Genomic DNA, 15,304 nt, shown 5'->3' with positions numbered 1-15,304 from the left:
TGACATTGGAGTGGTGCAAGGTTGATGGCATTTCTTGTCAATGAGTGTCATTCTGGTTGCATTCTCCTAATAAACCTTCATGTAAACATCTACAGCAACCCCAGGATGATGGACATGACTGGAAGAAGCAACCGGAACAGGATGAGGGTGCACCGGAACATCCCAATGTGCATCACAAATGCAGTGAGCCAGTGGAAGGTCATGTTGGATTCAGGCAGACGTTTTAGGCTAGCAATGAATCAAAGCTCACTTCTAAATAATGAGGTGACTTAAGAGCCCAATCCTGGAGGCACAATTTATACTACAGTGGGGGCAAGTTGTGGAGTTCGGGAGAGGGTGTCTGAGTCCTGGGTTGGATGCTCTTTCCTTTTGTCAGATCCTCCCAGTTATCTCATTGATCCTCAGACCTTGGATTGCCTGGTGTTGCCATGCCAAGAAGTCTGCTACCTTTTTATACATCCAGACAAAGGTGTTTGAGTGTAAATGGTGGGCATGTTGTATTACTAACAGCTGAATTACACAGAATTAGTCTTAAGTAGTGGTCATATGTGTACATATACAGGTGATTAAACCACCATTTAACATTATTGTGGAGGCCATTTTGGGCACCATAATGGATTTGGAGTCAAGTCTAGTGGGGGCCTAACGTAATTGGAAGAAGCTGAACATAAAATCCACAGAGCAACCTTTGACTTAAAATACATTTTTGGTGTCTGAGTTTGCCTTAGCGCTGATTACATTAGCCACAACATCCAAACACTTAAGTGTATGCATTTGTGTCAGGCAGGACCGTACAGCACTGAATGAGAGCCGATTTGACAGTTGTCTGTTTAACAGTTACCAAAAGGCTTACATTCATCATAAATATTCATAGTTATTTCCTCCTGTTGTGTCTGTGTTTACAGGTCTATATTTCCAAGATGCGTTAAGACATGTTTGTATGTAGGGAAGACAACTGACTACTTGTATTGCACATTGTAGCAATATCAGAGCATGTAATTTTGGGTTACATCAGCTTGTGGCTCCCCCTTACAGCCATGCCTCATTCTGCATGGTTTGACTTTAGGTGGTGTGTCACTATTTATCAATTTAACCCCTTTCAGTAAAACATTTTTACACAACCATCCATTTCATATATGGGAGACTTGAGATATGGAAAAACATGGTTGTGCTTTGTACCTGGGGTAGAGATACCTCAAACAAAAGCCTTTGAGTATTGGGCACTAGTGTACTAATGATAACTATGAAACTGAAAGACTCAATACTGAAAATGAAGACATCAGTAGTTGATGGGGCAAAGTTAGTACAATGCATATAAAACATTCAACTGTCACAGAACAAGGCAGCAAGAAGCAGACTAGCCTCTACTTCTTGTAGAGTTGTACAGTGCCTTCAGAAAGTATTGACACCGCTACTTTTCCCACATTGTTACAGCCTGAAACTGAATTTATTATAGAGATTTGTCACTGATCTACACAACACCACTTAATGTCAAAGTGGAATTTTGTTGGTAGAAATGTTTCAAATTAATAAATGAAAAGCTGAACTGTCTTGAGTCAAGTATTCAACCACTTTATGGCAAGCCTAAGTTCAGGTGTATAAAATGCGCTTAATTAACAAATCAATGTTGCACGGAATCATTGTGTTCAATAGTGGTTAACCTGATTTGAATGACTAATCATATCTGTACACCACACAGAAATTCTGTAAGGTCTGTCAATCGAGTAGTGAACTTCAAGCACAGATTCAACCATAAAGACCAGGGAGGTTTTCCAATGCCTCATAAGGGCACCGATAGGTAAATCTAAAAAGCTGAATATATATCCTTTTAAGCATTGTGAAATTACGTTTTGGGTGGTGTATCAAAGGTGATTTTAAAACCGTAATGGTTGTGATAAGAGAACTGATGGATCAACATTGTTACTCCACAATGCTAACCTAAATGGCGCAGCTACGGGTGGGCAATGGCGCAGCCAATCAGAATGAGTTTCCCCACAAAAGGGCTTTATTACAGACAAATACTCAGCACCCTCAGACAATCCCGCAGGTAAAGAAGCCCGATGTAGGTCCTGGGCTAGCATGGTTACACGTGCTCTGCGGTTGAGGCTGGTTGTATGTACTGCCAAATTCTCTAAACCGATTGAGGCAGCTTATGGTAGAGAAATGAATGTTAAGTTTGGTGGACATTACTGCAATCAACATGACATGTGATGGAAGCATGCAATTGTGGCATCTTAATTTTAGGGGCCTTTTGTCCCCAGCACAAGGTGCACCTGTGTAATGATCATGCTCTTTAATCAGCTTCTTGATATGCCACACCTGTCAGGTTAATCTTGGCAAAGGAGAAATACTCACTAACAGTGATTAACAAGTGCAAAAAAGAGAAGCTTTGTGCATATGGAACATGTGATTTTTTTTTATTTCAGCTCATGAAACTTTACATCTTGCATTTATCCAGTATTTTTAATCCATTTTGAACAGGCAGTAAAGTGGATTAAATCAAGGGGTATGACTACTTTGAAGGCACTGCGTATAAGAGGTAGCTGGATACTTTACATAGCCTGTTATTCTTAAATAGGTCCAAGGCCTAGTTGTGACAGCATGGCTAGAAAGGCCTCACTTCACACTTGATGTTCACTCACAGAGTACAGAGAATGAACACTGAAAATTGACATTGATTAGAGAAATAAAGTGGGACTGGAATTTATTGAAAAAAATCAAGGTTTAATATAAATGTTACAGGTTGAAAACTACACATTAGGAAATAAATGCAGTCAACTGATTAAGAATGTTAGTGTTAAGGTATGAAGCATAGCCTTACGCTTAAAGGACAGGGCCTTATAACCCACATGGCTCAACTGCCATGTAGGGCCACAAAAAAAAGGGTCTGGGGTCAATGGAACAATTACTAATTGGCGATGCGATTTGAGGCAAGGTAGGAGTGGCAGTGCTTGACTTGGGCGGGAGCTCAGACCGGAATACCGTCACTTCCTAATGTCTGAGCGCCTGTTCCTCAGATTAGCGCAAAAGTATTGGAACGCCTGCATCAGTACTGCCACCTTTTAGGCCAAGTCAAGCACTGGTGAGTGGGAATGTCCATCGACAAGTGATGGAACAATAATAGGGCCCTCCTAGCCAATGACTGATACCTGGAGTCTGAGTTGCTACAGCTGATGTCAAACAATAGCCAGGGTTTAGAGGAACCAGTAATACATCTCAAATGTTTGTTTATTCAAGTAGCCTGATGTCCAAAATGAAAGAGTTCCCATTTTAGTTACACCTTTCCTGAAAATGCGAGTCAGATTTAGTAATGAGGCAGTAGACAAAACGACTTGGCCTATTGAAGTGCTTCACTGACACATTACAGCTTCCCTTCCATTTTGAGGGGAACCAAAATTGGCAATTGAGCAGGCATCCCATTACTCAGCACAATAACGCTGGTACACACAGAACTTTAATGTCAAGGAAGACTGGCCATGTCAGACAAATGGGAAGTAATTCAAAGCCTACCTATAAGGTAACAGAACATTTGTCCTGCCAGTCAAATACACTTGCACCCTTAGTTGAGAACTATTCATATATTGGGTTGTCACAATTACAAAACCCCTTTGTTTATAAAATTACAACTAATTGCATGGGCAAAATTGGCACCCAGGAGAATTTACAACTGATCTTGTTGCCAATTTGACCCACTTGAGCAGCACCAATTTTGCAAAATTGGGTGGTTATGTCAACTGATGGGATTCAGATGACTTGTCACAGAAAGTCAAGTGTGTACCAACCATTGTTAGGTGCTTGTGTTCAGGTTCTCCTGCTGGAAGACCAACAGTCAGACAATTGGAAGATTAAGGGGTTGCAGTGTACAAGCTACCAATTACATATCTTGCACTTAAGGCCCCCCCAGTACCAGAGGCAAAGCAACTCAGTGTCAAACCGCCATGTGATTGGAGTGAGTGTTTTCACTGCTTCATTGTGTTGGTGAACAGGAAGACCAGAATTTGGGCTTGAACTTCCAAAACTACCTAACACCTTAATTCAGGGGAAATGAAGATGTTCAATGAACAAATGAATTAACTGGTCCCTACAAACAAAGGTGGAATAATGCTGTGGGGTTGGCAAAGTCAGCTGCTTAAGCTCAGTCCAAAAGTCTACCAAGCTACACCCATTATGGGAGAAAAAGCCCCAATTGAAAACCTACAGTATCAGCAGTACAGCAGGCAACCCTCAACTTGAAGCAAACCAAATTTCTAGTAGGAAGGTACAGCAAGCTCAGGACTAGATGCATTTCTTGCAGTCTTTGGCAGAACCTATTTAACCAAGTATTGCACCTGGGTGCCAATAATTGTCCATGCCTTGGTGATTCTCTTAATTTTTCAATGTTAAACCTCAGAGCTAACCCCCCTACTTTTCAATTTCTGCCTGAAGACATACCCAAATCTGCCTGTAGCTCGTACAGAATCAAGGGTACGCATATTCTTGATTTCATTTGAAATAAACTGAAGTTTGTAAATGTAGGAGAAGATAACAATAGATCTGGTTTAAATACAATGAAAACTTATTTTTATTGTTGTATCATCTTTAAAATGAAGACAAATCAAACATTCAGATTGTCCCCATCCTATCAGTGAAAAATATAAGGGGGCAACAGTACTTGTGCAAAGTTTCAGAAAGTTTACTGCCAAAATAGCACACTGACATTTATCATGAAGTCACCCAAGTGTCCCACACAAGTAGCCCAAATTGGTGGAGTTAGTTATTCCATTCAAAATGTATACCAAAATGGTATTCTAAACAATTTTTTTTTAAAGAACAATTTCAATATTTGGAAGACCCTCAGTCCTCTCCACATTATGCTGCTGATGCCAGGTGCCATAGCACCTCCATGGCTGCAGAAATGCATTTGGGTAAATCAACACTTGTGGCAGGAGCTGGATGAACCAGCTTCAGTGGGGGATTGACACCTTGGCACTGGGGGCTCCCAGTCAGAGTCAGTGTCACTGAAAGAAAATGTTAAGTTAGAATAGTTTCACATATGAGCCCTGTATCAGGTATAATAAGAGTACAGGGAACATACGTTTGAATGTATTATATACCTGCTAGATCTGTCTTTAGATTACAGACAGGCTGTATCTACAGCTGTCTCCATTTCACTTTGGCTATTGTGGGCCTGCCCTCCCCACAAGCCATTTCACTAATATTTTTACAAATTTCAAAACAGCATTAGCATGAGAAGAACTTAGTCAAAAACAATGTCCGCTGTTCAAAGAATATTCCTGTTTGGGATTCGCTAAATGAAGCGATGAAGCTGTTCTAAAATTGTGTAAATCTAGACTTAGCTTCCGATTTAATTGCCATACTGATTGATATATAAACAGCTGAATATGCGCTTTACCAAAACGCTGTGCGCAACATGCGTTGCTCCTTCCGGTATGAATTGTCAATGGCGAATTAACCTCTTTTACACTGGAGTTTACTACATGGGTTAGTCTTCCAACAAACATTGCCGTTTAGCTCAGTCGCTATCTACTCAGCTAGATTAAGACGATCAGTGGTCATTGGGTTGAAATACAGGCAATCAACGAAACAGCGGGCAAATGATTGGTGCACAATGTTAGTCTTCAAAAGCGGTTTCTTTCAGTCAATAAGTCCAAAAATGACCTCAGGTTTGGTTGTGTTACAAAACAAACTAGCTGAGTGCAATGAAACCAAACATACCTGGAAAAGTAGTGTATTTACCTTGAATGTATTGTCGAAAATGGAATGACAGAATGTTTTGTTAGGCTATAAAAATGGAATTTATCAAACAAAATACCATTCATTGTGTAACAATGAACATTGGGATTGCAAACAGAGGGAGTTGAGGTGAACAATTTATTTGATTGCAGTTTGTGATTGTAACGCCTGTGCGGATTGAAATAGTTTATGGGGCTCTATCCTCATAATCACATTGTATTATTTTGCAGTAAAACCTTTAAAATCTGACAAAGCAGCTGCATTAGCAAGATTCTAGGCTTTCAAAACATGTAGACACTTGTATTTTCATGAATGCTTAATATGACTATGTGGTGATCACCATATGGTTTAATTTCATCCCGGGTTCCATGTACCGGGTTCCATGTGCAGAGATGTTAAGGTAAATGTTAACAAATCAATGATTAGAAAAAGCTGCAACTAAATTTAGAGTTCTTAACTAGTGCCAATATTGTCTGGTACTACATGCTGTTGAAGTGGCCTAGTGAATAGCTATTGAGTCTAATTGCATGGAACAAGCTCTGCGAAAGGAGTTTGTGGAAACAAACAATGTGGTGAGACTTCAAACAGAATAAGATTTATTATATTTTAGAACAAGTTGGAGTCAGAGAGAAGAACAGGTCCAGATGAGATCTGTTTCTTATACTGGCTGGCATCTGCAGTGCTAAGACCTAGAACAAGAGCAGACACCAACTTTAGAGTCTGGAGGACATACTGAGAAGAGCCATCAGTGGCCAGAAATAAGACAATGGAACCATACCCCTTTTTGAGTCAGTTGGTCTGAGAGAGTTCGCATAACTCAGGGCATTTGCACACTGGCCTGAACAGATGCCATCAGGTTTGGTGGTGTCACAGAGGACTGCGTCACAATGAACAAAGAGCTATGGAGAGAACATCGTATTTAAAACAACTCAGGCTAGCATCTAAGAGAATAGACTAGAGGAAAGTCTGCATCACCTGTTCTTTCAGAACTGCGTCATCCTTGGTGAAGGTGAACATCTTGATTGAGAAGCGTTTGATGTGAGCTGGGACCTGAATCCTTGTGTCCGCAACAACGGGATGGAAGACAGTGAGGTAGAGGTCATCAGGATTCTCACAGCTGAGAGTCGGAGTGGGCAAGAGAATAAAAATCATGAAGAATCCTGGGCTGTATTCATTAATGCATACTATTTTGGGCAAGTAATCCATTCGTGTCAGCCAGTTTACTAGTGAATGAGACCACTTATTCTGCCTAAAATGAACCCAGAAAAAAAAAACATGTGAGCTACCTGTCAATGATGAGGTCCCAGCTAGGAAGAGAAGTCCTGTCCTTGTGCAATGTGGCCCAGCAGTTCTCCAACACCACCTCTATTTTAGGATCAGTGGACTGCATCAGCTCCACCTCAAAATACAGAGGCTGTCTCAAGTACTTTTCCACTGGGTAGTCTGCCAATTGGTAGAATAAGGCATAAGAGCCATCTGAAAGAGAGCCAGTGAACAGGATCTACATGAATGTTTATTACATTAACATGATTTCTTAATTTGTCAAGAAATGTAGTTCAGTTTAGAACTATTAACCCAAGCAGTCTGACTAGAAGGCTGATTTGGGACAGTCACACTTAAATTCATCTTACCCTGAGACAGTCTGATTTGGACCACCAGATGTCCCACCCCAGGATCTGCCACAGGGTTAGTGCTCCTTGGGCTAGCACGGAATGCCATGGTCTTTGTGTAGTTGAGCAGGTAGTAGCAAGAGATAGTGTGCCTGAAACATGAGGGCCAAACAGTGACAAAACACACAGGATGGAAAAATCATTCACAACATAGTGGCATGTATTCTTACCGATACTCTGGAGTGAAGGGACCTTTCCTACTTTGTTTGCCTGTGTTGTATGGCAGGGCAATTTCATTCTCATACACCATGACATTGTCAAAGAACTAGAAAGATAAGAACAATTAGACATGCAATATTCCAGTACAGTTTGAAGAATGTCATTCACGATACAGAGGTCGAATCATAATACATGGACCCATATGCATAGTGTCAGTAGGTGTGCTGATCAAATCCTAGATCGCACATTGTCCCACACACCCCTCTTTTACACTACTGTGGTCATCATGTATGCATGGTCCCTTTAACCATATCTACCTCAGCCTGACTAACCGGTGTCTACGTAGCCTTGCTACTTTAAAGCATTTCTACCTACCGGTCACCTAATACCTTTTTTGCACTATTAGTTAGAGCGTGTAAGTAAGCATTTCACTGTAAGGTTGACACCCGTTGTATTCAGCGTATATAACAAATAAACTCTGATTTGAAATCCACATAATCTGATGAGTCGGGCTTAGAAGCTGTCGCACTTTTCTCGTGGTGCCACAGGAGTTGAGTTTGAAGGAGAAGAAAGCAAAGCGGTCATTGCTGAAGGCTGGTTTACACGACTGGTCCCTCAAGGTCAGGTATTCAGGGTTCAAGTTGCTAACAGATTCCACCTTGACCGCCAGTGCAGTCACCGTGCCGTTGGCGTAGCACTCTGAAATGTGTTCAAAACAAGTACAGATAAGTCAGTCTCTATTGACCTAATGTGAAGCTGCATTCTGGTAATATTTTAAGCAAATGTGTTAAACATTAAAATAGAACAAACCAGTTGTAGTCAGGGGGAAGTAGCAGGCAAGTGAAAGGTCAGCGAGTTGCCACATGTTCAGCATCTCCAACAGCAGCAAGTCCACTCTGGCTCTGATAGATTTGAAATTAACCAACTGGAAAGAAACAGTTCCTTTTAGTTCAGGGGTAGGTAACAAGATTTAAACTGTTACTTTAACACAGCAAATAAACCAAGAGACATTTGACAATGTAACCACCATTTAAAACTCCTTAAAATAACAAACTTTGTAGGGCAAATAAAATCACCATGTTGCCAGCCCCTGTTGCATTAGGCAGTTAAATAGTCATCCGAGGCATCGTGCACAGAGTTAATAGTAATCATGGATCAGAACTCATACCTCAAATGCTGCAGCAGGTGCAGTGAAGGGCACTATGATACTGAAGTGTGTGCCGTTGCCAGTGAGACTGTACAGCTTTGCCAGCTCAATATCCAGCTCCCTCCATGCACCAGCATGAAGCATCATGGTCTGGAAGTTATCATGTTGGCTCCCGTATTTTACAGAGAAGTAGAAGTTATCCTGGTCGCAGCTGCCAGTGATTGTGGGAAGAACTAAGACAGAAAATGCAGCTAAGGAACAAGTTGATCTGAAGCACTGGATGGGTGCTCATCCTGGGCCCAGTTTCCCTATTGGATAGGATTAAGTGCATTGAAGTAGAAACAAAATGGTTGCCTTCCATTCCTATGCATTTAATCAAGTTAAATGCATAGGAATAGAATCTGCATGGAAGTCAACAATTGACTAGCTTTAACCAGATACCTTACTGGGTCCTGTGGTCACTGAATCGATTGGTATTTAACCTAGGTGGCCTTACCAACATCTTCCCGGGAGGCCTCCAGCTCAGCAGGGTGGGGGAAGGGTGTTTGGTCAGGCAGGACTAGCAGACCGAAGACCAGAGGGAGTAAGTACACAGTTGTAAGGGGATCAGGGTTCTGCATATTTTAAATAGAAAAGAGCATTACATGTTGGTCATGTCACACATGAGGCAAGTTTCAGATGCAGAATCTAGTCAGATTTACTGTGAGCCAAAACACCAAGTTGCCCTTTACAAAATCCTGTTCATATATATATATACATATATATACATATACACACACACCACATAAGCAATGATCTTTTACAGACTGAGTCAGTCATTGCAGTAGTAAATTTGACCAAAGGAACATACTCGTTTCAGGACTAATTCATCTGAGAAGGGCACTCTTATTGAGAAGGTCATGGAGCCGTTAGCAAAGTGGTGCTGCTGGACATCGAAGCCTCTGGAATTGCACTCTGCAACAGTTAGCACCCTGGTGGTAAAGGTGATGTTCATCAGCTCCACATCATGGAGGAAAATCCCCAGGAGGATGTCAAACACTCTCTGCTCATGAACTGTGTCTGGAAGAGAGACCATAGCATGGGTTAAAGGTAAGCAGACGTTAACAAGTATTCCAGAAATGGATTGAAGTACACCTGACAATGTAATATTTTATACCAGGGAGTTAAGTTACCTCCTTGGAGACTGGGACAGCATCTGCTAGAGTGGAGATTACTGCCAGACTAAGTGTTTGTGAACTGTACACCATCCTGAAGAGACCCCCTGCTTTCAGTCCCAGTGAAGCAGACTTACTGTCAATAACATGTGGAGGTCTGGGCATCAGAGGGGTTGTGATGGGGAAGAGGACTTTGTATCTTGTGTCAGCCTGTGTGTTTTCTGCCCTCCACAGCAACTCAAGCATCGGTTCAACAGTGTAGGTTATGTGGTAAGCATAATCTGGGGCGTGACTCTGCAATCAATACATTTTTTATAAATCAAGCAACTCAAGACATGTTTTGTTTATTAGGCAGATAAAAATACAGTGAAACAATTACATACACACATTATCTGGGCTAGAGAGTTCTGGCCTAATGAACAATGTGCAAGTAATCTGACCTTGTAGTAGCCGTCAGGGGACCCCACTGGAATCTCAATGATGATGTGAAACTCTGTGACAGACAGCTTGTAGTGTCTGGCAGCCATCTTGGTTTTGTCCAACCTCTGGCCATAGATGCCCATGTGTGTCTCCAGAATCTTAACAGCACTAGAAATCAGCGGGGTGATGCGACGAGGCACATGCCAGGTGATGACCTTCTCAGTGAAGACTACACCACCTGACCAATTGGGCAAGATGCAATCAGAAATGTGCTGCTTTTGTATAAAGCCAGAGAACCCCTTTAGAAAGCATATGTACCAGTAGGACAGGCAGCAGCTGAATCCACAATCAAACTGCCAATCTTGTAGTAAGTGGACACACTGAAGACCTCCATAGGAACTCCAGCCACCTGGTGAGAAAATTATGTATTAGTCACATGGCATGTTCTAACCAATATGTCATGATAACAGGGAAGTGAACCAAGAAAATTGCTTAGGCCAGTGATGATCACCTCCACAGAATAAGTCTCTGCCATGTTGTAGGGGCTTCGGATCACCAGTCTTGTTTGGGTCATCATTGCACCATAACCAGCCCGCTGAGCATCAGTCAGCAACATGACCTTGGGGTCAGGAGTGTGGAATGTCATCTTCCAGATGCCATTTGGAGCACCAGCAGCCTGTGGTGGAAAGGAAATAGTAACTACAGACAAGAAATGGAGCCATTCCACATGTATTTAAAAAAATGGATCTTAAAATGACATACATCAGGGATGGCTTTTTCCCAGGAATCATGAACCTGCTGGCCAGCAACCATTTTGACAGGAGTCTCTGGAGTGACCATGTGGCTTGACACCTGAACAAAGCAAATCAAGGCTTGATCAATAAATTCTACCCCAAAGTATTGCACCCCTCTTAAAATTTAAAATTTTAAAACTAAATCTAGGGATAATCACAAGGGCCTCACCTCCATGTAGTTCCTGTCACAGAGAATTTCCCGGGAGGCCCAGGGGGAGTAGCTGCACATCGCGGTCACATCATGCTCAACCTCCTCTGAAAGGCCATCTCCATACAGTCGGAGTCGCAGGCCAAATGTGAATACCACATCCGCCTAAGGAACAAATCACTTAGTACTAGGTCCCTTTCATTAGGCATGAAGCATAAGAGTAGCCAAAACAGGGAGGGACTAACTGGAATGCCAATTTTCCATTGTGGGCAACTTTGCATATTTTGCCCTAAATAAATACTTTTCACAAGTTGAAATGTATACATCAGCTGATAAGACTAAGAGCAAGGTTGACAATGGACCAGGTAGTTGTCATTTAACCACATTATCCCTTTTGGAAATGTACCTGGTTGTCAACATAACAGCCCAACAAGGATGCAAAGACTTTGGTGTTGCCCCAAGGGTCAGACTCGATGCTATATCCACACTGGGCAGCCAAGGTGTGCGACAACGGTATGATGTCAGTGCCATCTGAAAGAACAGTTGCAGATTAGACTGAAACATCATGTTCACACCAACTTGTCATGACTTCAGTACTTAGACTCACCGATGGCATCAATTTCTAGCTGGCTACCCACAGCCAGAGTTTTGTCCAATGTTAGCCTCAAGACATTGCCAAGACACGCAGACTGCCAACCATTATCTAGAGAGAAGATACCAGTAAATCCTACAGAGCAGCATTAGTCAGGTACTTAACTTTATACAATTAGGGAGAACCTACTTGAACTAGGCTTGGAACTTGGCCTCCGGAACTGGCCAGAGACAGCAACACTCAGCAAAATCCATGTCACACTAAAATGAGAGTACCACATATAAATCAAACATTTATGAAACATTAAAAACTAAAAACACTAAGCTACTTACAGATGTCTAAAAACACACATCACACCAAATCAGCACTTTGGCTTGTACGCAGCAACAAAAACCCACATGCAGCACAGAAGACAACTGTACCACTGGAATACTGTGCTTGATCCCCTCCCCAGGTGTTTTATCTGGTATCCAATCACACTGGCCACAGGTGATAGTCATTATCAATCAACGGCCCACACTCATAGTTCGTTAGCTGTAATCAGAGTACAGAACCGTCAGATTTAAACGCATTGGATATGCTTCTCTTTCATGTAGAGAAAGTAACAATTTTAGCTCTATATGTTGTATTGATATCTGAAATGTTATCAGGGAGGTGATCAGCGAAACAATGACAAGTAGGGCAAAGGGGGGTGCTGCTGGATTATGTCTAGATGGGATACAGGTTTTGTCAAATTGAGTTCAAAAGTAGTTTTTTTTTTGCATTTTAGCTAACCCTTTTCCTAACCTTAACCTACTTCTCCTAACCTGCTACATGAATTATTCGAACCTGCTGCATAAGTTCTCCTAAAGCTGCTACGAAAAGTCAATTTTGACAAAAGCTCTCTCCCTTCTAGACAAAATCGGTTTTACTGGCCTATTTCAATAATAGCATTAATAGTTTACACAGGCAGCCTAATGCTGATCTTTGTCCAGTAATGAGTATTTTGACCAATCAGATCAGCCAATCGTTGGCAAAAGATAAGAATTGGGCTGCCTGTGTCAACGCAGCTAAGACATACTATTCAGGGACGTTGTCAAGTCACAAAAACCTGAAGTCCGAGTCTGGCCCTAAGTCCCTATTGTTTGAGTCTGAGTCCATTGTACTTAAGTCAAGAGTCCCTTGGTAGTGCTAAAAGCTGCGGTCCAACCAGTGCTTGACTTGGGCAGGAGCTCACCGAAGCTGAGTATCGGCACCTCAAATTTTCTACTGATTGAGGTCCTGTTCCTCTTATAGAATATTAGCTAAAAAAGTATTGTGGATCGCCTGCACCCAAATATGAACAGTACCTGCACCCAAAATGAGTTCCGGAACCTATTTCAGTCCAAGTCAAGCACCGGATCCAACCCTTTTTTAAAATCTAAATTCTGTCCATTGTAAGGATGGTAGCGCACGAGACGAGTCATGAAAATTTTGTTGAGTCTGAGTCAAGTCCGAGACGTGGACTTGAGTACAACACTAATACTATTACTCATTAATTCAGAAAAATCACATTTCGTCATGTTGTATATTGCACACCAAAAATGCATTGATCCTCGGTTACCGGTTAACAAATTAAATAACGGAACTGGAGCTTGTTATTGAATACTGTACACCTTATTGAATACACTGTTCACCTAGCATGTGGGAGCTAGGTGTGGGAGCTAGCATGTGGCACCCCCCTACACATTTATATTACATATGTGGTTTTCGGGTCCACTGGACCCAAGGGTAATAAAAATGTGGAAAAGTGTGTGTGTAGGTGAAAACAAGTAAAAATTGAGAAAAAAAAGGTTTGCTGTGTGCCTTCACTCTGTCCTCCCCCCCTGGGCCTGCTGTTTCAACATAGCACCAAGAGCCTGTCTGTCTCCCTGCCTGTCTGCCTGTCCCCCACTTTTCTCGCACTCTTTACTCTTTGTAGTGTGTGAAACTACACAGTGTCTTGCGGGAACCTGCACAATGTTATTACATTATTTCGATACATTATTTCCAATATATTGTAAAAACATTCTGTATTTTCCCACACTCTACCCCAGCCTGGTGCAAATTGGGGGATGGACACAACAAATAAATTGCTGTGTGGTTCCTTACCACAATCAGTTAGTATGGCAAAACTCATCTCTGCTCAGGGGGCCTTAGACGGCGCTTACTCATGTACAGGACATAAAGTCTTCTAATGAACTGCTCATCCAAGACACCATACAGAAAATAATTCTGGACTGCACTAATTTGGAAAGAAGGCATGTTTTTGGAGACAGATGGAAGGAGATGGACCAAACTTATTTACATGCATACTTTGGGGTTCTTATCCTTGCTGGTGTTTTCAGATCCAAGGGGGAATCCACAGAATCCCTGTGGGATGCAGAAACTGGCAACATCTGTGCAACATCTCTGGAAAACTTCCACATTATTTCCAGGATTATCTGCTTCGATAACTGAGACATCAGACCAGTTCGGTGGCAGAGACAAGCTAGCTGCAATCAGATCAGTGTGGGACAAGTGGGTGGACGCCTTCCCCTGTTTTACAACCCTGGGCCCAACGTTACTGTTGATGCGCAGCTTATGTCATTTAGGGGCCGCTGCCCCTTCAGGCAGTACATACCGTATAAACCCGCAAAATATGGAATCAAGATCTGGGCTGCCTGTGATGCTGCTTCATCATATGCATGGAACTGTATTCGGGGAAGCCAGATGGAGGAGCCTCTGAGAAGAACCAAGGGATGTGGGTTGTGCTGACCAACTGGCAGGTGTCTTCACCAACATTTTCATCATGTCCCTGATTGAGTCTGTAATACCAACATGTTTCAAGCAGACCACCATAGTCCCTGTGCCCAAGAACATGAAGGCAACCTGCCTAAATGACTACAGACCCGTAGCACTCACGTCCATAGCCATGAAGTGTTTTGAAAGGCTGGTAAGGGCTCACATCAACACCATTATCCCAGAAACCCTAGACACACTCCAATTTACATACTGCCCAAACAGATCCCCAGATGATGCACTCCACACTGCCCTTTCCCCACTGGACAAAAGGAACACCTATGTGAGAATGCTGTTCATTGACTACAGCTCAGCTTTCAACACCATAGTACCCTCAAAGCTCATCACTAAGCTAAGGATCCTGGGACTAAACACCTCCCTCTGCAACTGGATCCTGGACTTCCTGACGGGCCAACTCCAGGTGGTGAGGGTAGGCAACAACACATATGCCAGGCTGATCCTCAACACTGGAGCCCCACAGGGGTGCGTGCTCAGTCCCCTCCTGTACTCCCTGTTCTCCCACGACTGCATGGCCAGGCACGACTCCAACACCATCATTAAGTTTCCAGATGACACAGTGGTAGGCCTGATCACTGACAATGACGAGACAGCCTACAGGGAGGTCAGAGACCTGGCCGGATGGTGCCAGAATAACAACCTATCCCTTAACTTAACCAAGACTAAGGAGATGATTGTGGACTATAGGAAA

General features: G+C 42.5%; 1 protein-coding gene across 1 annotated transcript; it reads right to left on the bottom strand.

Annotated features, from left to right (window-relative positions):
- Positions 1 to 6,306: 6,306 nt before the first annotated feature.
- LOC123990565 lies at positions 6,307 to 12,264 on the bottom strand. The gene is made up of 21 exons (XM_046291171.1): positions 12,150 to 12,264; positions 12,007 to 12,077; positions 11,833 to 11,928; positions 11,632 to 11,756; positions 11,247 to 11,390; positions 11,046 to 11,135; positions 10,795 to 10,959; positions 10,602 to 10,692; positions 10,304 to 10,521; positions 10,001 to 10,157; positions 9,560 to 9,768; positions 9,206 to 9,323; positions 8,731 to 8,942; positions 8,373 to 8,487; positions 8,092 to 8,261; positions 7,574 to 7,668; positions 7,365 to 7,495; positions 7,020 to 7,209; positions 6,709 to 6,850; positions 6,512 to 6,632; positions 6,307 to 6,422 (listed from the first exon to the last, which is right to left on the bottom strand). The coding sequence occupies exons 1-21, from the start codon at positions 12,167 to 12,169 to the stop codon at positions 6,340 to 6,342; spliced, it is 2,763 nt and encodes a 920-aa protein (XP_046147127.1). The 5' UTR covers positions 12,170 to 12,264; the 3' UTR covers positions 6,307 to 6,339.
- Positions 12,265 to 15,304: the final 3,040 nt, after the last annotated feature.

The sequence above is a fragment of the Oncorhynchus gorbuscha genome, linkage group LG12 (genome assembly GCF_021184085.1).
Source record: "Oncorhynchus gorbuscha isolate QuinsamMale2020 ecotype Even-year linkage group LG12, OgorEven_v1.0, whole genome shotgun sequence".
Classification (NCBI taxonomy): domain Eukaryota; kingdom Metazoa; phylum Chordata; class Actinopteri; order Salmoniformes; family Salmonidae; genus Oncorhynchus; species Oncorhynchus gorbuscha.
This window is presented reverse-complemented; position numbering and strand designations above follow the sequence as displayed.

Excerpts from the sequence above, each read along its gene's own strand:
- LOC123990565 (XM_046291171.1), bottom strand. The coding sequence starts at position 12,169 with ATGTGTGTTTTTAGACATCT. Across the intron at positions 11,757-11,832 it reads GCTAGAAATTGATGCCATCG|ATGGCACTGACATCATACCG; the intron begins GTGAGTCTAAGT and ends CTGTTCTTTCAG. Across the intron at positions 11,391-11,631 it reads GCTGTTATGTTGACAACCAG|GCGGATGTGGTATTCACATT; the intron begins GTACATTTCCAA and ends TTTGTTCCTTAG.